This window comes from Orycteropus afer, unplaced genomic scaffold, assembly GCF_000298275.1.
Source record: "Orycteropus afer afer isolate SDZICR_OR568_19922 unplaced genomic scaffold, OryAfe1.0 scaffold00490, whole genome shotgun sequence".
NCBI lineage: Eukaryota > Metazoa > Chordata > Mammalia > Tubulidentata > Orycteropodidae > Orycteropus > Orycteropus afer.
The window spans coordinates 1,069,241-1,094,437 of record NW_006922077.1 but is presented as its reverse complement, the minus strand read 5'-3'; the positions used below and the strand labels follow the sequence as shown (position 1 = coordinate 1,094,437).

General features: G+C 43.1%; 1 protein-coding gene across 1 annotated transcript; it reads left to right on the top strand.

Moving 5' to 3' along the window:
• The first annotated feature begins 8,466 nt into the window (after positions 1 to 8,466).
• Positions 8,467 to 16,246, top strand: RNF41 (ring finger protein 41). The gene is made up of 5 exons (XM_007955116.2): positions 8,467 to 8,556; positions 13,480 to 13,751; positions 14,432 to 14,567; positions 14,964 to 15,067; positions 15,895 to 16,246. The coding sequence occupies exons 1-5, from the start codon at positions 8,467 to 8,469 to the stop codon at positions 16,244 to 16,246; spliced, it is 954 nt and encodes a 317-aa protein (XP_007953307.1).
• The last annotated feature ends 8,951 nt before the right edge of the window (positions 16,247 to 25,197 follow it).

Below are 25,197 nucleotides of genomic sequence, written 5' to 3'. Positions count from 1 at the left end.
AGTTAGTATCACCAGTAATGGTAGAAATCAGTCTCATGTGTTCCTGATCTGGCACACTGATAATAGCACTTTTATGGTTATTTTTGCCCAAAATGAAAACCTGAATTTAATCATGAGAAAATGTCAGACAAACTCAAATTGAGGAGCATTCTAATTTAACTGGCTTGTATTGAAAAATGTCAAGGTCGTGAAAAACAAAAAGACTTAATAACTTTTCTATATTAAAGGAGTTTAAAGAGCCTATCCATTAAATGTCACATGTAATAGTGGGTGTTCTTTTGCTAAAGGTTACTATTGGCACAATTGGCAAAAGTTAAATAAGGTTTATAATAGATAATATTACATCAGTATTAATTTCCTGATTTTGATCATTTTACTATGGTTATGGTAAGAGAATGGTCTTCTTTTAAGGAGATACATAGTAACATTTAGAGATAAAGGATATCATGTCTATAACTTACTCTCAGGCAGTTCAGGAAAAAAAATTATATATATGTTTGTGTGTGTATATAGGTATATGTACATATATACATATATTCAGAGAATTTTAAAACAAATATGGTAAAATGTTAACACTTGGGGAATCTGGGTGAAAGGTATGTGGGAATTCTTTGTATATACTATTCTCAGAATTTTTCTCTAAGTGTGAAATTGTTAAAATAAAAAGTTAATAGTTTACAGAATGTTACCATTGGAGGAAATTGGTTAAAATGTGCAACAGATCTCTGTATTATTTCTTACAATTGCATGTGACTCTACGATCACATAAAAATTTCAATTTTAAAAAATAAAATAAAAAGTTAAAACATATAAATTTATGTCAACAACAAAAAATTACCTCAGATGGCTCCCTACAACTTTCTGGTTAATGTTAATTAACTTAATAGTGTAGTGTACTAAGATGCAAAAAAGGCATTGGGGGCAGCATCTTCCGACCTCTGACTTCGTGAGAGGAAGACACAATCGCCACCAGTAGGTCAGGGCTGATTCCTAATGAGGCCAGACATGCCACCACCCTCCAACCTTTTGCCAGTTTTGACACCAGCGGTCCCTCCCACAGCACTCTCTACTTCTCTGCTGGGTTCAATACTTTGTTGCAGTGGCCACACACAACTCACAGACAGTACTTGTGATTATGAGGTTTATTAGGGAAGTAACAGGTTACAATTCAGGTTCAGGAATGCTCAGGATATAATTCTTAGATCAGGGCCTCCCCTTGGCTATGCCCACAGGCACGCCTCTTTGGCTTTTGGCCTGTACTCTGCTCAGGCAAGTGTTACAAAGCTCTTTTATCTTTGCCAATCGGTATACCTAGGTTCACCCCACTCTACCAGCAAGCCTCCTGCCCAAAGGCACTCCGCTTTCTTGGTCCTTGGGCTGACAAGCTGCTTCTCTGTCTTGTGCTGGTCTCTTGGTTCTGCTGCCTCTTCTGCCCCCATCAGTCTGCCTGTCGTCTTAATGCAGGGATTTTGGGTCCAAGGACTTGCTCCACTCCTGGCTTTTCCTTCTTGATGGTAGTGAGATTGCTCCTTCTGCCTGTGGGAGGGCTCATTTTAAGCCTAGAGGAGTGACAAAAGTGACCAATCTCCACATTACAGTTCCATGCACCTTATATGCATAGTTCCACCCCCACGAGGTGCCTTGTACCTTATTTACATTACTAACAAGCTATCCAATCCCCTTGGTGGGCTGTAGGCACCTTGCATTTACGTAGTTCCACCCAGGCATCTGGTGGGAGTCACAAAGACCATGGCTAGACAAGCCGTACTAAGTAATTTACTGCACCACACAGGCCTTTAGTGCTTGGCTTCTGCCTTCTGCTCTCTCCTCCTCTTCTAGCACATCTCTACACAAACTCTTTTTTGGCTTCTGCTTGAGTAATTTCTTTTAGAAGGATCAGCACAAGCCTGGTTCCTATGAGGCAGAAGTAATGTCCCAAATGTCCAACTTTCCGTAACTGTTGTACCATTCAGTCATCTCTAACATCAACTCCTCCTCCTCTCAGTACTCTTCCTCCCATCTTAGGGTTCCATATTTCACTGTAACATCTCACAGAACTCACAAACTGCCAAGGAAATGGCTCGTGTGGTTGTGGAAGCTGGCAAGTCCCAAATCAGTGGGTCAGGCGTTAGCCTGGAGGATCCTCTCACTCATGAGGTTTCAGGGACTGATGAACCGCATTGGCAGACAACTGACTGCTGTCTCAAGTCCCAGGAACTGAAAGTGACATGACAAACCAGATGCAGGGTGCAGAGCAAAGGGGCACTTTGCCAGGGCATTCACTTACATACCCTCTACCAAGGTGGAACTCAAGATATATCCCACCCTAGTCCTGCCTCATCAAGGCAACAGACACCCCACCGCAAAAGGGGACCATAACCACGGGCATAGAGGCTAGGATTTACAGTACATAACAAAATGGAGGAGTGTGGCTAGAAGGGCCATATTAAGCAATTCATTGTACTGCAGCTTCTGTCTCTGATTATATGCTATTTTATCTGCTCTAGAAGGCTGTGTCCTAGTCCGTGATGCTAACTCCTCATCTTTCTAAATCAATGGTTCTCAGCCAGGGGCAGTTTTGACCCCTAGAGGATATTTGCTAATGTCTAGAGACATTTTTGGTTGTCACAGCAGTGGGATGCTATGAGAACTGGTGGGATAAAAGTCAGGGATGCTGCTGAAGCAAACTAGTACACAAGATGAATACCACCATCCCCAACACAGAATTTTCTGGCCCAAATGCCCGTAGTGCCCTGTTCTAAACATATCTTCAGAACCATTTCTGGACATCTCTTTGACCATCGCCCTCCTCCCCCACATTTGACTTAGAACCCTCTGTTTTGTGTTCTTCCCTATTACCTTATACATACTTCCATTCACTTATCTCACGGGGACTAAGTTTTATTAGTCTTATTGATGGTACTCAGTAAATGTTTATAGAATGAATATATGTAGATTGTTTTATAGGATTGTTTTTGGCATAGCATTTTAAAACCAGGTTTTAGGATTAAAGAAAAGAAACATTGCTCTTACTTTGTCATTCCCCCTCCAGACTTTCTGAGGTAAAGCTAGACAATTTCTTTGCTCTTGTATGACTCAGGAGTCTTGGTCATAAGGAAGAGAAATCCAACTTGAAGTTGCTTAGGCAAAAAGAGGATCCTGGAGTATCTCACAGAACCCCAGAACAGGAAGGCAGCTGGGCCTTGGGAAGAAACCAGGGACTCCAAAGTCTCAGGACTCTTTCCAGCTCTCATCTGTATCTCTCACTGTGACTGCTTCAGTCTTTTCTTTCCCTGTGTAGACCTGATTTCTCTGTTTCTTAATTCACATGACAGCCAAAATAAGACCAATTCAAATTTCTTGGTGCCAAGCTCACTCTCAGGGATGGAATTCATTGGCTCAGCTTGGGTCACATGCTCATTCTTGTTCCAATCTGCTGTGGTAGCCTAGGTTAAAGTTTCATAGTGCTTATGATTCATCTTCTACTGGGGTCATGTGACTAGAACCCAAAACCCACTGTCAGTGAGTCAGTTCCAACTCATAGTGACACTATAGGACAGAATAGAACTGCCTCACAGGACAGTGCCAACATTGTAAATCTGTAGAAGCAGATTGGGACATCCTTGTCCCATGGAGCCACTGGATGGGTTTGAACCACTGACCTTTTAGTTAGCAGCCAACCACTTTTCACCACTGCTCAACCAGGGCTCCCTGACTAGAAAGAGAACCTACTGCCATAGTGACCTCTATTGGGTTTCCAAGGCTATAATTCTTTACGGAAGTAGATTGTGTCATCTTCTCCCATGGAGGAATGGATGGGTTTGAAGTGCTGACATTCTGGTTATAGCCAAATGTCTTACCCACTATTCCACTAGGAGTATAAATCCTAGAATGCCATGGGTATTTACTACAGCTCTAACCTTATCTTATATTCTTCTATATAAGGACGAAAACACTGTGGGCTGCTCTTATTAACTACCATTCTCACTTTTTAGTTCAGTGAGTCACAAGGAGAATCACAAGGAACCTTAGTTGTGGGTTCACATTATGTCTTTAATATCATTGCTTATGTACTCAGCCATAAGTGTTTATAGATTATTCAAGGGAATTACATCCTTTGCTTCCATTTTCTTCTATTCTCTTGGCCAAGGAACAGGTCAGAGGTCTCAGAGGAGTCAAATACAAGGTAGAGTCCCCTCCCTGCCATGAGAAACAGCCCAGTCAAGGTGGTTTACAGTGACAGTTTCAGAGGGATTGTTAATAAGCCCAAGGGCCCTGAACTTTAGGCTCTAGAGATGGAGAAACAAGTATATGGAGAAATGGTGATGGAGGTCAGTGTCCCAGGGCTATCATTGTTCGTACATAAATGGATAAAGATCAGTGCTCCAAAGGGAGCCTTGTAATTTCCTGTATCCATCCATGAACCTTGTGTATTAATCAGGATTTTATTTTTCCTTTTTTTTTAAATTGTAGTAGATCTATATGTAACATTTGCTGTTTCAATAATCTTTAGTTAGGAGTTCTAGGGAGCTCTGGTAGCGTAGTGGCTAAGACACTTGACTGCTAACCAGACGGCTGGTGGTTCAAACCCACCAACCACTCCTCGGAAGGAAGGTTGGGCAATCCTACTTCCGTAGTGATACTGCCTTGGAAACCCAAGGAGGGGTCGCTATAAGTCGGGTTTGACTCGACGGCACATAACAACAACAACATTAATCGAAAGAGACAGAAATCTAGCTGGTGCCAGCATAAACACAGTGGAAATTTAGTGGCTTATGTAACCAAGACATTCAAAAGGTGATCATGACTACAGGGATGGCTGAATCCAGGACTTCAAATGATTTCATCTGAACTTGACATCTCAACTCTGCTTTCTTCTTTATTGGCTTCATTCTATGAGCAGACACTGCTCATTAATGGCTAAGATGGTCGCCAGCCACCCTGGGTACACATTCTACCAGCTATGTAACCCTAGGGGAAAGAGTGCCCCTTGAGAGCTCCAGTAAATGTCCCAGCATCACTCTCATTGTCCTGAGCTGGTTGACATGTATGCTGCAGAACCAGAGTATGATTCCCAAAGGAAACTGTGGTGCCATTTATAGGAAATGGGATGCTAGGGGAACCAAATAGTAGATGTCCACTATTCCCCAGCTGCTAGGAAGCAGCATTTAAACACATCATGTCTTTTTATTTGTTGTGTATATGAAGGTACTGTGCTTAATGCTGTATTGGATACAGACATGAACATGAGTTCCTTCCCTTAAGGAATTGTTCAACTACTAGTAGAAGTAGCTGTATACATAAATAATGGTAACAACCATGTATTATATGCCAGCAGGCACTTTGCTAAATGTTTTCTATGCCTTATCTTCTTGAGGCTACTCTGAGGTTGCTTCTATTATTATCTTCATTTTACCTATTCAAAACAAAACAAAAAAGCCCTTAGGCTTAGAAGGTTATGTAGCCTACTCAAGGTCACACAGCTTATGAGTGATAAAACTGGGGATCTCAACCCACACAGTTTTGACTCTTAATCCAGCACTGTACTTTAGCTTATATGTAGCCTCTGTCATGGCCTCTCTGTGTACCCTAAACCCCCCACCCTTTTACATTTTTGTCTCCTAACTGGACAGGTTGGTTCTAAGTTCCTGGGAACTGTCTGATTGGCTCCGTTCATCTGGGATATCACAGGCTGATGGCTGGTCTGTGGATTGGTTGCCCTTTTATTAGATGCTTATCCTTGATCCAAATAGTCCACTGGTTGGATGCACACAGAGGGGTTTCCAACATTGCTCACCCACACCTTAGGAGCCCAAGAAGGGGCACGGCAGCATTGCTGTTCCTTGAGTCCTTGCTCTCCTGAGTATCTCTTCTGTATCCTCATGACCACTACCTAAGTGCAGACTTGTCACCGTCTCTCTCCTCCCTAGAGGTTCTTCCTGTCTCTAGTCTCTCCCGTTGACAGAGTGATTTTTTTTTTTTTTTCCTATTGTTATTTGGGTGAAACTTTACAAAGCAAATTCATTTTCTGTACAGCAGTTCACATACACTTTGTCTCATGACATTGACTACAATTTCCCACAATGCAACAGCTCCCGTCCCATTTCCTCCCCATAGTTACCTCTTCCCTATGTCCTTCTCTCTCATGCACTCCTGCCCCCTGAGCTGTCTCCCTGTGCATACACAGCCCTTCTGTTCTCCCATGATTGATCTCTCCAAGGAATATATCTAACTAATGTAAATGTTCGGCTCATATGCCTGTCTTTTGTTTGGCTGGAAGCCACAGGAGTGGGTTCAATTCCAGACCTGAAGGGCAGCTAGGGGCCATAGTCTCAGGGGATCCACCAAGCTCTATCAAACCAGCAAACCCAGTCCCTTTTTCTTTATGATTTTGAGTTTTGTTCCACATTGTTCTCCCATTCTATCCAGGATCTCCTACATAGATCCCCCTCTGAGTGGCTGATAGCACCTTCTAGTTCTGGTCTCATACTCGTGTAGGCTGAGGATCACATGGTGTACCAGTCCCTTGGACTAATTGTTTCCATGTGTCTGCCAAAGGCATTTGACTGCTAACCAGAAGGCTGGCGGTTCAAACGCACCAGCCACTCCTCGGAAGGAAGGTTAGGCAATCTACTTCCATAGTGATACTGCCTCAGAAACCCAAGGAGGGGTCGCTATGAGTTGGGTCCGACTTGATAGCACGTAACAACAACAGCAGAAAGCTGGCAGTTGAAACTTACCAGCCACTCCTTGGAAGGAATATTGGGCTATCTACTTCTGTAGAGATACCACCTCAGAAACCCAAGGAGGGGTCGCTATGAATCGGATCTGACTCGACAGCAGTGAGTTTGGTTTTGGTTTGATTTGGTTTTCTTTATTCTTCTTTGCTCTGGACAAGGAGAGACCCATTGTTGCATCTAGATGGCTGCTTGCAAGCTTTTAAGATCCTAGTTGCTACTTGCCAAAGAAGGATGTGGAATAGTTTTTGTGTAGTATGTTATGCCAATTGAGCTTAATATGTCCCCTGTGACCATGGTTCCGAGCCCATAGGTCCAGTTACTCGCTCCCTCTGGGTAGCAGCTGGCTGTGGCCAAGTGTCACATCACTCTTTAAGTCTTTCAGTGGTTTTCCATAGCTTTCAGGATAAAGTCCGAGTCAGTACATAAGATTTTTCATGGCCTGGCCCTTGCTTGCCTCTTCAGCCTTTTATCTTGATACTCCATACCTTGCATCCTTCAGATCAGCCTTTTTCTGAGCCCAAAATCATCATGTCCCCTCTTACTTCTGCACCTTGACTGTGCTATTTCATGTGCTTAAAACCATGTGCTCCTCATCCCAGACACCTAGCTAACTCTTCTCCTGCAAGACTGATCTCTATGACATCTATTCCTGGAATACTTCTCAAAACCACTCTCTCCTTTCAGCCTGCATTAACTATCCACATCTCTTGTCTTCATAATGTCCTGTGCTTAGTCTCTCAGCATTTACTGCTTTGTATTTTAAAACATATGCTTATTTAATGTCTTCCCCCATTAAAATCAAGTTTACAAAGCAAATTCACTTTCCATACAGCAGTTAACATACACTTTGTCTCATGACATTGAATACAATTTACCACAATGCAACAGCTCCCCTCCCACGTCCTCCCGATAATCACCTCTTCCCTGTGTCCTTCCCTCCATGCACTCCTGCCCCCTGAATTATGTCCCTGTGCATAAACAGCACTTCTATTCTCCTATAATTGTTTTCTCCAAGGAATGTGTCTGTGTAGTGTAAATATTCACCTCATATGCCTGTCTTTTATTTGGCTGGAAGCCACAGGTGTGGGTTCAATTTCAGACCTGAAGGGCAGCTAGGGGCCATAGTTTCAGTGGTTCATCAGGCTCTATCAGACCAGCAAACCTGGTCCCTCTTTTTTTTTTTTTTTTTTTAATTTTGAGTTTTGTTCTACATTGTTCTCCCACTCTATCTAGTATCTCCTACATAGATCCCCCTCCAAGTGGTTGACCATGGGAACTGGGGCACCATCTGGTTCTTCTGGTCTCATAGTCGTATAGGCTGAGGATCACATGGTGTACCAGTCACTTGGACTAATTGTTTCCATGAATCTTTGGTTTTCTTCATTCTTCTTTGCTCTGGACAAGGAGAAACCCATTGTTGCCTCTAGATGGCCGCTTGCAAGCTTTTAAGATCCCAGTTGCTACTCACCAAAGTAGAATGTGGAACAGTGTTTTGTATCACGTATTATGCCAGTTGAGCTTGATGTTCCCTGCGACTATGGTCTAGAATCAAGTTTCTTGAATCTACTTTTTTCCCTCCTCCAAATGACTGTCTTAGTGATTTTGTTGAACAAGTGAATGCATCTTGACAATGAGTTCGTAATGGCCACGTATATGTAAGCTTCTCCTGAACTGGCCTGTCTTTCTGCTCTTCTGTTTTCCAGGACCTGGGTTTCAGTGATGAGACATGGGGTATGATGTAACCCGCTTCCAGGGGGATGTTGATGAAGACCTTATCTGCCCTATTTGCAGTGGAGTCTTGGAGGAGCCAGTACAGGTGAGTTGTCTGATGGCAGCAGTGGTGGTGGGACTAGTAGAATATGGAGAAACTGTTGCCTAGAGAATGGGAGACATGGGGATGCCACTGGATTCTGGCTCCCCATCTTAACCATATCCTTTCTGCCTCAGTAGAGGTTTGGTACAGAAGAGTAGCAGTTGCTAGGAGAATAGGACCTTTCAGAGTCTGTCTAGAGGTGTATGCCACAGCAGTACAATGATTCAGCTTTTCTTCTGAAGTTCTGCTGAGAATTTTCTGTAAAATGGTCAGCCATGTATTTCTGTCTTCTGACAGTAGCTTGGTAACTTCTCTCCATTTCAGGGACTCTGACTAGGTTCTGTCTTCCTGCCCTTCATTGAGTTTCTGGACTGCCCTGATAAATTTCTCTACATTTTGATGATGTATAGTGCTTTAGGTAATTAGCTAGTCTCCCTACAGGCCTCTGCTGCCTGCCTGCTGTCTAACAAATGGGAAGTAGGGAACTGTGTGTACTGACCTATTTTTTTCCTGGGGTCTACTGAAAGGATGAGCTTTTGATGCAGCCATGTACCTTGCATTTTGATATGAAAGCTGCCACTTTTAATAGGTCACTACCAGCCTTCCTAGGCCACAATCAATTGTATCTTCCCAGAACAATTACGAAGAAAAACTCATAATTACTTGGCAAGTATAATGAGTGAGATGAATTCTTAACAGTTGTAATCATGGTCCATCATCCTGCATGATCTCCATTGTCCTCACTCTGTAAATATCAATTAATCCTCTGCCATTCTTGTTAGTTAGAGATAATCCCATTTTCCAAACCTAGCTAGAGATAATCCCATTTTCCAAACCAGGACACAGTCTGTGAGACCTTAGGGACTTTCCCCCATTCACTGCTTATGTAATGCCCAAGGGTTCCCCTTGATCCTCTCCTAGTTCCCAGTCACCCAAAGGAGCACATATCCCTGAACTGAATAAAAGTCAAACTGAATTCCAGTGGGAACCAGCCCTGGAATTCCCTGTCTAGGCCTTTGCAGCTTACTGCCATAAGAAACAGATTTGCTCTGGGTGTGGAGGAAGCTATCCTACTAGTGTCGAGTTCATGGGGTGTGTCAGGTTCCCACTCCAACCCTGGCAGGGCCCTGTCTATTTTTTGGCACTATCATTTGAAGTGAGTCACATGTGGAGAAGTCACTGAAGCCCCCACCCACCACCCACGCTCCAGGATTTACTTCTGAGGAGCAAAACAAGCGAACCTCGTGCTGTTAGGTTGCCATACACATTTCCAAGAGTAGAAGCCCCTGCTAGGGGTGCTGACACACCCCCAACATACTTTTTTTTTGGGGGGGGGCAATATATTTACACGTTTCAGAAATCACAGCAGTATAAAGAGGTATACAAATGAGAACTCTCACTTCTATCCTTGTCCCTTTCCACCAAATCCTCCCATAAGTTAATATTTTTATTAGTCTATTAGGTATCCTTCCAGTGTGTATTTAGGCCGATACAAGCAAATATGAACATATATATGTGTGTGTGTGTGTGTGTGTATATATGTATATATATATATATACACATACACACTTGATCCTTGAACAACATAGATTTGAACTGGGTGGGTCCATTTATTTATTTCATTTTTTATTGTGATTTGAGTGAAGATTTACAGAGCAAATTCACTTTCCATACAGCAGTTCACATACACTTTGTGTCATGAGCATGGGTCCATTTATAATACAAATTGAAAAAACTCACAAATCATGTAGCCTAGGAATATTAAAAAAAAAAGTATGTCATGAATGCATAAAATGTATATAGATACTAGTCTATATTTATCATTTACTACCATAAAATATACACAAATCTATTATAAAAAGTTAAAATTCATCAAAACTTAAGCACACACACGCAGACCATACATGGCACCATTCCTAGTCAAGAGAAATGTAGAGTAACATAAAGGTACAGTATTAAAGCATAACTGCATAAAATTAACTGTACTACATGCTGCACTACTATAATAATTTCATGGCCACCTCCTGTTGGCTCTTTCAGTGAGCTCAGGTGTTGCAAGTATCCACTTAAAATGCCATATGACACTTACCATCTTCTCATGAGCAGTTCGTCTCTCCAGTAACGTCTCTTGCATATCACAGTAAAAAGTGATCTTTCAGGTTTTCGCATATTTTTCGCTATGTTTAGTGCAATGTTGTAAACCTTGAAAACACCATGGAACCCATTCAAAGTACCACTAGTGATGCTTGAAATGCTCCTAAGAAACAGGGAAAAGTCATGACATTACAAGAAAAAGTTGAATTGCTTGATACATAGCATCAATAAGATCTGCAGCTGTGGTTGCCTGCCATTTCAAGATAATGCATCCAAAGTAAAGACCATTATAAAAAGAGAAAAGGAAATTCATGAAGCCATTATCACAGCTACATCAGCATGTGCAAAATCCTTCTACTTTTTGTGAAATACCCTTTTATCTCATATTGAAACTGCAGCTTTTATGTGAGTGCAGGATTGCTGTAAGAAAGGCATACCTATAGAGTCTAATGTGATTTGAGAAAAAGTGAAGTCATTATATGACAACTTAAAGCAAAAGGAAGGTGAAGGATTGAAAGCTGGAGAATTTAATGCCAGCAAAGGATGGTTTGATAATTTCCAAAAGAAGTTTTGGCTTAAAAAAAAAAGTCAAGATAACAGGAGAAGCAGCTTCTGTGGACTGAAAGGCAATAAATTGTTAGAGGCCATTAAGAAAATCATTGAAGAGAAAGGATATCTGCTTGAACAGGTTTTTAATGCAGCTGAAAGTGCCCTACTCTGGAGGGAAAAATAATTGCCACAAAGGACAGTTATTAGTAAGGAAGAGAAAGCGAGCACTAAGGAAGAGATAGATTAACTGTACTGTTTTATGCAAATGCAGTTAGTTTATGATCAGGACTGTTTATGTTATCAGTAAGGCTTCCAGTCAACAGGCTATTAGTAGTTAAGGTTTTGGAGAGTCAAAAGTTATATGCAGATTTTTGGCTGCACAGGGAGTTAGTGCCTCTGACCCCAGTGTTCAAGGGTCAACTACGTGCACACACACACACACACACATCTTCATTCATATTTGCTCATCATTCTTACACAAAAGGTAGCACGTTCTGTACACTTCTGCATGGGGTGTAGGTTGAGATAGGGTGGTTACAAAAGAAGTAACAGTTGAGCTGAGACTTGAGTAAGAAGGAACCATTCATGCTAAGATCTAGAGGAAGAACCTTTCAGGAAAAGGAGAACAGCAAAAGCAAAGGCCATAAGACAGGAATGAGCTGGATGTAGTCAAGGACCAGAAAGAAAGCCTAGATGGGCCAAACACCATGCTGAAAGCATGGTATGAGGTGAAGAGAGGTCAGACACATAGGGGCCAGACCAAGCACAATTTTATAGGCCCTGAGTAGGAGTCTAAAGTATTGTAAGTACAGTGGGACATTATTGTAAAGATTTAAGCAGAAGAATGATATAATCTAGTTTGCATTTTTCAAGGGCTGCTGAATGTAGAATGAATTGTAAGGAGCAAAGTAGAAGTAGGAAGACCAGTTAGGAAACATTTAATAATCCAAGTGAGAGATGAATATCGCTGGGTTAGTGGCAGTAGAAATGGAGAATAGTGGATAGATTTAGGATTTTTTTGGAGATAGGGCCTTTTAAAAAAAACCAACCCAACCCACTGCCATTGAGTTGATTCCAAGTCATAGCAACCTGCATTGGGTTGCCAACGTGGTAAATCTTTATGGAAGTAGATTGCCCAGTGTTGCTTCTGTGGAGTGGCTGGTGGGTTTGAACTACCAACCTTCTGGTTAGCAGTCAGATGCCATAGGCACTGTGCTACCAGAGCTCCTTATAGGGCCTATGGTACTTTGAAAAGAATCAAATGTCTTTGAATGGAAACTAAAAAGCTGCTGACGGTTGCATTAGTGATAATGAGAATGACTTCTTTCCTTACTTTTTCTAGGTTTCAATCTTTGGTGTCTGTGAGCATCTCAAGAGCAGTTTGGTTTTTTTTTTTTTTTTTTTAAATCACAAGTACCTAACAAAGTGTTTTGGACATAATAGGTATACCAGTCATTCACTCATCAGTGTCAGTAGACACTAAGTGCCTACAATATCTCATGCTAGATGCCAGATGGTGTCTCACAGAGGCTAGGGAAGCCTGTCACTTGGAGGGATTAACTTTAGAAGGTACCTGAGTTATCAGGGAAGTAGGTGAAATATGATCTTGTTGAAACTGAAAAGAATATGATTCTAGGAAAATCCCCTGCCCTGTTTTGGAGGCAAAGCCTGGTGATTGGGACTCAGGCAGCATCTCAGGTCAGCCCTCAGAAAATAAGAACTGGGACCATCACTGAGAGGATTCTTAACAGGAGTCCTGGGCTTCTAAAAACGTCTTTTTTGCTTTCTTGCATTGAACTTCTGCCAGCAAATCTCAGTCCGTCTCCTCTCTACATCTGTAGTGTGAATCATCCTTCAGGACCCATATCATATTCTATTCTCACCACAAATATCTGCCCTGATTGACCTAGCCCGAAAAGATCTCACCCTCCTCTGGACTTCTGTGACAATTATTATGTATATAATCCACTTGGCAGTTAATAATTGACTGCCTTATGTCATCTCATTGTGCTGAAATGTTATTTATATCTCTTAGTGTTACATAACATTTTACTTGTTTGTCTTGTCTCACAGCCCATTTATAATCTTGAGCATAGGAAACATTATCTTTAGTTTGGCCCCACGATGCCTTGCCCATAGTAGATTTATACTTTGCAGTGACCCTAGGGACCTCTGGTTCTAGAAGCTGCTTAAAGGCTTGATTGGCTTTGTAGAGTTATCATGTGAAGGCTCTTAGTGCCTGCTAATTCCCTTGTGCCCCTTTTCCCCTGCTCTCCCTTCTAGGCACCTCATTGTGAGCATGCTTTCTGCAATGCCTGCATCACCCAGTGGTTTTCTCAGCAGCAGACGTGTCCGGTGGACCGTAGCGTCGTGACGGTCGCCCACCTGCGCCCCGTACCTCGGATCATGCGGAACATGTTGTCAAAGCTGCAGATTGCCTGTGACAACGCTGTATTTGGCTGCAGTGCTGTTGTCCGGCTTGACAACCTCATGTCTCACCTCAGTGACTGTGAGCACAACCCGAAGAGGCCTGTGACCTGTGAACAGGGCTGTGGGTGAGGTTCCGCCCCTTCTTCTGCCCCATACAGATAAGGGCCTCCACATTTACACCCCTGTCTTTGGATCCCTGCTCACTAGCTGAGGGGTTTTCATATGCATGCGGACAAGGAGAGTCACTGGCCTCCCCGGCTCCCTACCCTGAGATCTCACCTTCTTGCTTCTTTTCCAGCTAGGCTCTGTTCCTGCTTCAGTAGGAGAGGCACTGCAATTCAGCAATCTGTGTGCTAATACTAAAGATTGATTTCCTTGATCCTTCCCTTTCAGTCCAGTATGACTTTCTCTTTGTCAGACTGACTACTCTAATTTCCATCCTTCTCATATTTCCTCTTGCCCTACTTTTTCTTTCTGTGAAATATTTGATTAAATGCCGACGGCTGGGGCTGGGAATCTGGGGTATCTCTGAAGCAACAAGCACACAGGCAGGATCTATACGAGAAAAGGAGAGCCAGGTAGTAGGTAAAGCGCTGTGTCTTGGGCAGAAAAGAGCCCAGAAAAAGGTGATAGCAAAGAGATGAGGATGAAACTTAGAAGAAGGTAAAGACAGGAAGCAAGAAGGAAGCTTGTAGAAATTGTGGGCAGGAGAAAGCCCACTCAGCAGTTTTCTGCCACAGAATTGGCCATTTGCCCACATGTCCCATTGAATGCCACTGTCCTCTTTCCCCACCCTGGGCTGCAGCCTGGAGATGCCCAAAGATGAGCTGCCAAACCACAACTGTATTAAGCACCTGCGCTCAGTGGTACAACAGCAGCAGACACGTATCGCGGAGCTGGAGAAGACGTCAGCTGAACACAAACACCAGCTGGCGGAGCAGGTAGGTTCCAGAGAATATGGGGGAGAACGTGTCCCTGATGTGCCAAAAACTGTGTGCCTGTGGGTGAGAAACACCAGTTTCGTGTACACAGCCCTGTGCTTGTGCTTGTGAGCCTGTGAGTGGACACTGCCTGTGGCTTAGTAGGAATCCGATTGGAATGCTCCTCTCGCCTTCATCCCATTCATTCCCCTCTCACTTATCAAATACTTCCTCTCTGAATGCACTTTGCTAAGCACTGGGGATAAAGCTGGGAACACAGTCCCATCCCTGCCCTTACCAAGTTTACACTCTGGTCATCCCCCAGATCTCTCACTTGCCTCCCTTCTCAGATAAGCTTTTGTCTTTGATCTGCTTTCTGCCTTAACCATCTTCTTTGGTTCTCCTCCCCCCCAACAGAAGCGAGACATCCAGCTGCTCAAGGCATATATGCGAGCAATCCGTAGTGTCAACCCCAACCTTCAGAACCTGGAGGAAACAATCGAATACAATGAGATTCTAGAGTAAGTGTCACTCAGGACATGGAGTCACTTGCTCCACATCCTGGCTTAGAGGCCTGAAAGGAGAAAGAGCAGGGGCGTGTAGTCAGGAGAGGAATGAGCGAGTTGGGCTGGGCCACTGCTTCTCAGATGTTGGGATGAAGGACAGGGCAGAGCAGAAGAGGACAGCCCTCAGCCCAGGGCAGGATCTTTTATTCATTTGGGTAACGGAAGGGAAAGCTGACCAGGAGTGCAATTTATCCAGAATTAGGTGTGTACCCACCATGTCCAAAGCCCTGTAGTGAAGGCTGTGGAGTGCTAGGAGGACAGAAAAGAAATGGAAGGTATTGTCCCTGTCTTCAGGTAGCTTACAGTCCAAAGAAGAAGAGACAGTGCAAATCCAGGAAAGTAATCTAAAATGCAGCAAAAGCAAGCGAGGTAAACAAGTGAAGTCTAAGATCCCTTTCAGTTCTACAGTCTGTAGACTAAACTGTAAGTGTGAAACTATATATATAGGGCAAATAGTGCTGAGTGGGACGCAGTATAGAGGAGTAATTGCTTCATTTAATAAACATTTGTTGAGTACTTACTACTACGTCTGCTAAATGTTGGGATTTCAAGGAAAAATAACAGGACCCTTATATCTTGAGATTTAATCTGGTGAGTAATGTGTGGTGAATTCACTGGGGCCAACTAAGGAAAGATTGAGTTTCTGAGCCAATGACAGAAGGAAAGAAGAAAGAGTAGGGTTAACATGAGTGCAGAGTTGGGGGTCATTCCTCTTAGGAAAAAAAGCCAATGCAGAGAAAAGTGACATGCTGGATTGATCACCTCCGACCCCCTCCACACAGGTGGGTGAACTCCCTGCAGCCAGCAAGAGTGACTCGCTGGGGAGGGATGATCTCGACCCCCGATGCTGTGCTCCAGGCTGTAATCAAGCGCTCCCTGGTGGAGAGTGGCTGTCCTGCTTCTATTGTCAACGAGCTAATTGAAAATGCCCATGAGCGGAGCTGGCCCCAGGGTCTGGCCACGCTAGAGACAAGACAGATGAACCGGCGCTTCTATGAGAACTACGTGGCCAAGCGCATCCCTGGCAAGCAGGCTGTTGTTGTGATGGCCTGCGAAAACCAGCATATGGGTGATGACATGGTTCAGGAGCCAGGTCTTGTCATGATATTTGCGCATGGTGTGGAGGAGATATAGGAGATTGCAACCGGCTATCAGGACAAAATGGAAAGCAGAAAATCCTGTCACTCCACCAACTGGGCCCTGTGTCCCCCCCCCACCCATACTCTAAACACCACAGCCCATGAGCCACACATGTCCTTGCTCTTCTGGCACTGAAGGGCTCCAGGGCACTTCGCTCAGCCTTTCAGGTGGGAAATTCAGATTCCCTCCTTTTGCCATATTTATTCCCCTAAAATGTCTGTAAATGCTCAGTCTGGTTGGGAGGATCCCCACCTCTATCTGTTTTCCTGCCTAGAGTCTGGTTCCAGATATTTTCAGAAAGCACAAAGAGATCTGTTTCCTTCAGAGAATGAGGGTGGAGTGAGGAATCTGTAACTGGCCCCCTCCTCCAAAACAGGAAACCGGAGCAGGCAGGCAGGCCTGTGGACTCGGAAGCAGCATTTAGGGGCCATCTCTAGTGTACATCCTGAATAAATGGTAAAGGTGGAACCAAAACCTAGAAATAGGCCAGATAGTAAATGGCCATCACTGATCTCCCTTAGGCAAAGACTGGGCCCCTGTGCCAATCAGTATACTTGTTCAGCCCACCTTAAAAGTGCAGGCTTCTGCTGATGTGCAGGTTGGGATGCTGAACATTTCCAGATGAGCTCTTCACTCTTAGCTTTTTCATAATTTGGGATTGATGGGGTTGGCAGTAGGGGTGAGTCTACTGGGATTGATGAATCAGCAAGGAGCTGCTCTCTGGCTCTTGCTGAAGTAGGATAGGCACTGCCCCTGGGGGCACTGCCAGTAATAGCCCCATAGACCCCTCTTTAGCCCTGTGATTGTTGTTACTTTGAAAATTTCCTTTGGCCATTGTTGTTTGTTTATATTTCACTCTCCACCCCACATACACTTTTTTAAAAGAATGGCCTGATTATTGCTACCCCATTTTCCACACTAGTCACATTGTTGGTAATTTAATTTATTTACTTTTTTTTAAAAAAAAAAAAAAAGAAAAGAAAGGAAAAAGGAAAAAAAAATCAACAAAACTTAAAACTTTTCTTTTGCTGTTCCTGTTGTGGGGATTCTGGATCGGGTGGGGTGGGGTGGGGATGGGGTCTGTTTTATACTTTTCAGCACAGCCTTTGGCTTTAATACAGGATGAGTCAAGGGAGTCCTTGGCTGAACAGTTGATGTCGGCCCCAAGCCACAGTGACCCCACCTGAGATGAGGAACTTCCTCTGTGGTGGGATGGATATGCCAGCCCAGCATCAATGTCAGTGCCCTCTGGAGAGCCTTGTCCCATAGACTCTGGTTTTAGATGATTAAGTTTGAAGGCAGTTCCTCCCCCTTCCTTGCAGCTATATAGCTGGGTTCTAAGCTTCACCAGGCAAGATGGGATAAGAAGTATATCCCTGGTCACCCCTGAGTACAGGCTGTGCCCTGCCTCACCCACACCCCTGGGGTCTTCAGTTCCATTTCCAGCTACCCCTGGGCATTCCTCCATCCCTAGGATGACTGGCAGAGTGAAGGAGGGAGAGGGATAGGGGATATGATGATTTTAATAGGCAGGTAGGAGTGGGGTTGGCAAGACTGAAAGGTTCCTCCCCGCCATACCATAACAGTTTTCTTCTCTCTTTGGAGTTTTATGCCAGGCTGGTTTGCATAGTTCTGAGTAATTGTGTCACAGCTCCACTGGCATTGGGGTGAAGGGGTACAGCTTGAGGGGTTAGGAGACAGTCATAAGCTCCAGCCCCAGGCCATTGTGCTCAGGAATTTGAAAACGCTGCTATACTTAGTCTGGACTGCATCTCTCCCGCTCTCTGCCCCTGCTCCCTTCCCCAGGCCCATCTTCTCCTGTCCTTCAGACAGAGCTAGGAAGCTTAGTGAAGCCTTCCCTACCCTGGTTGCTGGTTGTGTGTTGTATGTGCTGTTACATGGTGTTCACTGCACTAATAAACCTTTTACTCAACTCAGTTCTTAATTCAACATCCCTCCCCTTGTGAAGGTTTCTCCTCTGCTTTGGCCTTTCTCACCTTAATTCCCCTCACTCTTTCCTTGCTTTGCAACCTACCTTTGTCTTAGAACTAACCTTTATTTTAGGAGGATGTCTGGCAGTAGTAGTAGTGGACACCCCACATCCGCATTGCTCTGTATACCCTCCTACATCCTTCCTGTTTTCTGTAGCAGCCCAGGCTCTCTCCAGTGATCTGAATTGTGTTCTTTCCGGGGCCTGTCTTTACCGCGAATTCCATGGCCCCCCGCAGGCACCTTTATTTCTGAATGTAGGATTCCATCACAGGTAGAGAAGTCTCTCCCCCAACAATGTCTCCTGCGAATGCAAATGTGAGGGAGGGATCCTGAATCACCTGCACCTGCTGTGATTGTCAGATCTTGATAAACCTTCTCAGGGGCATTTGCTGCCACCTTTCTCCCTATCATGAGACAAAGGAAATCCTTTTTCCCCCAGAACTATATTTTAAATCTAAGCATCATACCAAAAACCAAACCCATTGCCAGCAAGTCAATTCCAACCCATAGCAACCCCATAGGACAGCAACCCCATGGGGTTTCCAAGGCTGTAAATCTTTATGGAAATAGATTGCTACATCTTTTGCCCATGGAGTGACTGGTGGGTCTGAACCACCAACCTTTCGGTTAGCAGCCAGGCACTTACCTACAGTGCCACTGGGGCTCCTTATTTATCATACACCTAATGTAAATCCAGTAGTACTCTACAGACACTGTGTTGTTGTTATGTGCTGTCAAGTCAGACCTGACTCATAGCCACCCCTCCTTGGGTTTCCCAGGAGGTATCACTACGGAAGTAGATTGCCCAACCTTCTTTCTGAGGAGTGGCTGGTGGATTTGAACCGCCAGCCTTCTGGTTAGCAGTCAGGTGCCTTAGGCACTACACTACCAGAGCTCCTTTATAGATACTCTAGGAGATTTAAAAAAAAAAAAGTATTCCTGCACCCACTGAATATACTACCCTCTCATGCACACAAGGAATGATAATAAAAATGATGAACACATCACAGTATAGAGCATCAGAGCACAGACTCTAATGATACTGGTAGTGCTCAACTTGTTCTTCTGAAACTCCTTCAAAATTAGTTTCAGAACCTGCTGGTCATTCTTTTTAATGTCACGAGTGGTGCCAAATCTTTTAGGGTAAATGTGGGTCCTGGAAACATCGACCAAGTGTCTGTTTTCAGGGTACTCATTAGGATGGAGATGAGGGTTTCATCCTGGCACCTGCCTTCAAAGAACCGACTCCCAAGTGGAGAAAATAATAAGGCATAATAAATAGCTAAGTGTATTTACAAGTTGTTGTTGTTGTTGTAATGTGCCGTCGAGTCAGCCCCGACTCATAGCGACCCCTCCTTGGGTTTCCGAGGCAGTATCACTACGTATGTGCGCAGAAAGGCATCCTGGTGCGGTGCACTGGTTAAGCGCTTAGCTGCTAACCAAAAGGGTGATTTGAACCCACCAGCTGCTTCACGAGAGAAAGCTGTGACAGTCTGCTTTCAGTAAAGGTTTACAGCTTTGGAGCAGTTACACTCTGTTCTACAGGGTCCTTAGGAATCGGAATCAGCTCAGTGGCAGTGGGTTTGGTTTTTGAGTTTGGATGTAAGCAGAGGAAGATAAAGCCACTGGTTGTGATGAGTGTCAGAAAAGGCTTTTCAGAAAAAGCAGTGTTTGTTCTAGATCAGAGGTCAACAAACTATGGCTTGTAACTGCTGCCTGCTTTTGTAAAAAAAAAAAAAAAATGGATACAACCATGCCAATTTCTTTATGTTCTATCTTTGGCTACATTTGTGTTATGGCGGAACTGAATAGTTGTAATAGAACTATGGCTCAAAAAGCCTAAAATATTTACTACTTGGCCCTTTATAGAGAGTTTGCCAACCCATTCTAGATGTCTAAGGTCAAGAGAATTGAGCGGGTAGGGAGGGTTGGCTCTTTTCATTTTTTGCTTCAGTATCTATATTTGGAAAATAGAACATTTTCCTACATTGCCAAAGTAATAAAGGCTTAAAGTTAATAATACATCATTAATAATACAAAACCCACATTCATATTTCCCCAGTCATTCCAAGAAAAGTCCTGTATAGCTAGTTTTTGTCCACATCTGGAGGCCCATACATTACATCAGGTTACATCCCTTAAGTCTCTTACCCTTTTAGTCTGGATTCCTGGAACCACCTTATTTTTGTGTTAACACCGACTTGAAGAGGTCAGGGCAGCTGCCTTGGAGATGGTCTTTTGAATTTGATTTTTCCAATGTCCTTTGGCTTGTTCCTCAAGCTCCAATTTTTACTATAAACATTATAGATTTAAAGTCTTCAGAGATTCGAATTAAACATTCCTGGGGATTAGACACCTCACAGCAGAGGTATTTTTATATTGTGTGACATCAGGAAATATGTCCAGTTATCCACCACTTACCTGATCATTCTATAATTATATCGAAAAATCTGGCTAGGTGACAAATACATGCCCCTAAAGGAGGGGGCCGCTGACAATGCAGCTTCAGTTGATTGCTGCCGTACAGCAACAGGGACTGTGGTCGTCACCTCCACTTGTTCTTTCTTATGCTATGTGCTCAGCCTAAAACATAGGTTGCAAATTCTAAACCCTAAATTTTGTAGCCAGATCTTAGATAAACAAACATTTTTCAAGAAACTGGAAACTCTAATGTTTATTCTAAATCTCATGATTTTAAAATGTTGGCTCAGATTTATCTGTAAGGGAAAAAATGCTTTTGTGTATATATATAAAATCTAGGGTCCAGAGGTTTGCAACCTCTGTTAAGGCTGAGATCGTAGCATAAATAAAAAGAAGCGGAAATGAAGGATAATGTTGAAGAAGGAAGATGAGTGTAATCTAGAACACTGTTGAAATATGGAAGATAAGACTAGGGATAATTGTGGCCAATTCTTGAAAGGCCTTAAATCCATGGTAGAGTAGGGACTTTTATCTTGCAGGTAGGTTTTTGAGAAAAGAAATGCCTTACAATTCTTAGTTCTGACATTGTGAAGAAAGCAAGAAGTTGGCGTCAGTATCAGCAGTGAACTTTGCAAGAGATGGGCTTGAATAGAGCAAGAAAGGACAAGAGAGGGAGAACACTGATGAGTTTTACTGGTGACACTGACTCAGCCAACAGTTACAGCACATCTGTCATGTGCCAGACATGGTGCTAGGCATTTGAGATACATAAATAATATGCAAATAATTGGGAAACAAGTCTTACTTTGAAAAAAAACTTAGAGTAAGACAGTAGGTGACACATTCTAATAAATACGGGGAAATACAGAATAGTTTGTTGCTAATAGGTGTGGACCGAGTACAATGGGACAATGAGGAGAGTGGCTGCAGGACGGAAGCCTTCTCAGAAGAATTAGTAGAGCTGAGTTGAATAGGATTGGACTTTGGCAGTAAAGAGGGTAACATCAATTGAGCATATCTGAATCCGGCACAGTTCTAAATATTAAACATTAACTTAGTCATCCCAGTAACTTTTTATAAGGAGGTATTATCTCCATTTTCTATGTGGGTACAACATTCATATAGTTAATCAGAAATGGGAAACCAGCAAGCTGTTCCAGAGGCTTAGCTTATAACCACTGCACATAGCAATGGGCACGTAACCTGTGATGGGTCACAAGTGAAAAATGTATTTCTGGTTGTGTTGTTGAGAGATGGTGTCATTAACCTGATAGAGAAAAGAGGAGGAGCAGGTTTTGGGGGTAAGTAATGAGCTAATTTGGGAAACAATGGGTTGGATGTACTACATAGAAATATTGAGCCAGCAGTGGTATTGTGGTTACCTACTGTGGCTCCAACAGAATACTACAAATGGGATGTCTTTAACAAACAGGAGTTTATTCTCTTACAATTTTGGAGGCTTGAAGTCCGAGTTCAAAATGCCAGGCTCTAGAGGTTGGGTGAAAGCCCCTGAACCTTGAGCTTCAGCTCTGCCTCTTGCTCCCAGCCCACTGAAGCTGGAGGCTTTCTTCACTCAGGCAGCTGCTGGCTGCTGAGGCTGACAAACCCAAGGTCAATAAGTAAAAAAGGAACAGTCCTAATACTACCAAACAGTACGGCAGGCCACTAATTCAAATGCAGAAAAGTCCCAAGACTGGCAGGGCTCAACAGGCTGAAAGATGACTTGGTTACACACAGGTTTCAAGTGCGCCAAAAAGCTACAGACCATTCCTAAATCATCTCCTTATATACAGGAAGCAGACCACATCCCTAAGGCAGCTACTTAGCTGTTCACAGTTGATTTCACCATGAGCTGATTACTGGTCTCATCGTGGGGAATACTACATTCGGCTGCCCAGTCACTCAACCAGGCCCAGCCAAGTTGACACAGAACCTTAACCATCACAAATGGGAAATGGTCTGGAACTTAAGGGCAAGAATTTAGGACTAACAATCTGGACTCTGGAGTTGTCTGCCCAGAGGTGATCAAGAAACTCTAGATGTGAGTGCAAACACTAGGGAACAGCAAAGAAGGCTAAGGATAGGACTTTGGATTTCCAGAATATAGGAAGTATATAGAAATATAGGAAGTATGATAAAGTTAGTTAATGTTTCATTTCTTTCTTTTTTTTTTTTTTTTTTTTTTTGAAGTAAGGGATCGTTTACATGTGGCTCATAAACTAGCTGCAAAGGCGTTCCAGAAATGTTTTGTGTAACGACATCATTCCCTGGAACGAGTGTAGGTTGAGGTCACTTCAGTCCCAAGTCCTCTAATGATTTGCTTTACTGGATAAACTGCAGCCATCCCAGCCTCTTAGAAATTGGAATGAGTTAACAACCTGGAAAGGGGGGGATAATATTAAATTATTGTGTGTTAGAGTCCCTTCATGTTACCTTTTTTATATTAGTCACATAAAAGCAATTTTTGTAAGATCGAAAAATTTATAGCTGAAAAGGATCATTAGAGAGTGGGATTAGCTGGTTGTTGGTTATAAAGGTGAGGAGAGAGAAGGTAGGAATGCAGCTGTCACAGGGAAATGACCAACCTGATTATGCAGAGATATCTTACCTGAAATTAAGTCAGGGGAAGTGGTAACTTAGGTTAGGCAGATGTCTTAGGCTGGCTTCTCTATAGAGAAGAAAAACCAGTGACATGTGTGCCCGCGTGTGTATATAGATTTATCTCAAGGAAATGGCTCATGCAGTTGTAGAGGCTGGCAAGTCTCAAGTCCATGGGGTCAGGATAAGGCTGGAACCTTCTCTTGAGTCATGAAGCTGCAGTGGCTGATGAATTGAAGATCAGCAGGTCAGCTGGCCAGGCTGCTGGCTCATAGGGTGTGGAGGCTACTGAATCCTAATAGGAGGTGACAAGCCAGATGCAGAATCCAGAGCAAGAGATTGAGCTTTGCTAGAATGTGTGTGTGTGTATATATATAATGAAGGCCACATCCCCAAGAAACTCCCCTTACAACTGATTGGCTGATCACGTCATGGAGGATGATGACATCATTACCTAACTGCCAAACCACTGAGGATCATGGTCCACCTACAACCTTAATCATCACAGGAGAGTATGTTGATATAAGGAATTTGTGTTTGATCAGATGGAGAGTTGAAGTTCCTGGGCCAGGGAATAGTATGATCAAAGCAGTGTTTTAGAGTGATCACACTAGTTAGTGTAGGGTGGATTTAAGTGATGAAACTAGGGCACTTTAAAGTTCATCATAAAGACATGAATTAAGATAGTATGATGGAAGAAGCAATAATTGGTTAATAACAGGCACAGGAAAGAAAAAATGCCAGCTAATTCTTAAACACTAGAAGGAATGGTTTCAACAGAAATGAAAAAGCTGAGAATGTGGTTCTGGGAGAGGAAGAGAAGTTTTCATTTTAAGTGACAGTAGGCCTGCTATGGTGTCCACTCCAAAGAAAAGTGATCCAACAGGATGCAGAAATTCTCAAACAATACCATCAGTAGCACATGCAAGTAAAATTTTGCTGAAGATAATTCAAAAATGGTTGTAGCAGTGACTTCCAGTAAGATGGCGAAATAGGCAGACAAGCCACACAGACCCTCTTCAACAAAGAAAAGATAAACCAATTGACACAAATGCAGACAAAAATGGTTGCAGCAGTACATTGATAGGGAAATTCCAGCAGATTCAGAAGAGGACATGAAACAGGGATATCATTGCTGCTGTCAGATGGATCTTGGCTGAAATCAGGAAATACCAGAAGATGTTTACCTGCGTTTTATTGATGATGCAAAGGCATTCAACTGTGTGGATCATAACAATTTATGGATAACATTCTGGAGAATGGGAAATCCAGACCACTTAATTGTGTTTATGTGGAACCTGTACATAGACCAAGAGGCAGTTAGTTCTTCAGACAGAACAAGGGGACTCTGTATGGTTTTAAATCAGGAAAGGTGTGCATCTGGGTTGTATCTTTTTATCACACGTATTCAATTGGTATGCTGAGCAAAAAATCTGAGAAGCTGGACTATATGAAAAAGAACACAGCATCAGGATTGGAGGAAGACTCATTAACAACCTGTGGTATGCAGATGGCACAACCTTGCTGAAAACAAAGATGATTTGAAGGACTTACTGATGAAGATCAAAGACTACAGCCTTTAGTATGTATTATACCTTAACATAAAAGAAAAATCATTACAACTGGACCAATAAGCAACATACATGCAGAGAAATCACTGAAGTTGTCAAGGAGTTCATTTTACTTGGATCCACAATCAACGACCATGGAAGCATCAATCAAGAAATCAAACAAGATATCACATTGGGCAAATACACTGCAAAAGACCTCTTTAGAAGGGCAGTGTACCAAATGTGAGTGACCAATATGGCAGCATTGAGGATGAGAAAGACATAGAGAGGTACATGGGCAGTACAGACAACAAATATGAACCCTTTTGCATATACAGTACTGAGTTGTCAGTGAAAGCAAACATGGGTATATGGACAGATAGA

Excerpts from the sequence above, each read along its gene's own strand:
- RNF41 (XM_007955116.2), top strand. The coding sequence starts at position 8,467 with ATGGGGTATGATGTAACCCGCTTCCAGGGGGATGTTGATGAAGACCTT. Across the intron at positions 14,568-14,963 it reads AACACCAGCTGGCGGAGCAG|AAGCGAGACATCCAGCTGCT; the intron begins GTAGGTTCCAGA and ends CCCCCCCAACAG. Across the intron at positions 15,068-15,894 it reads GAATACAATGAGATTCTAGA|GTGGGTGAACTCCCTGCAGC; the intron begins GTAAGTGTCACT and ends CCCTCCACACAG.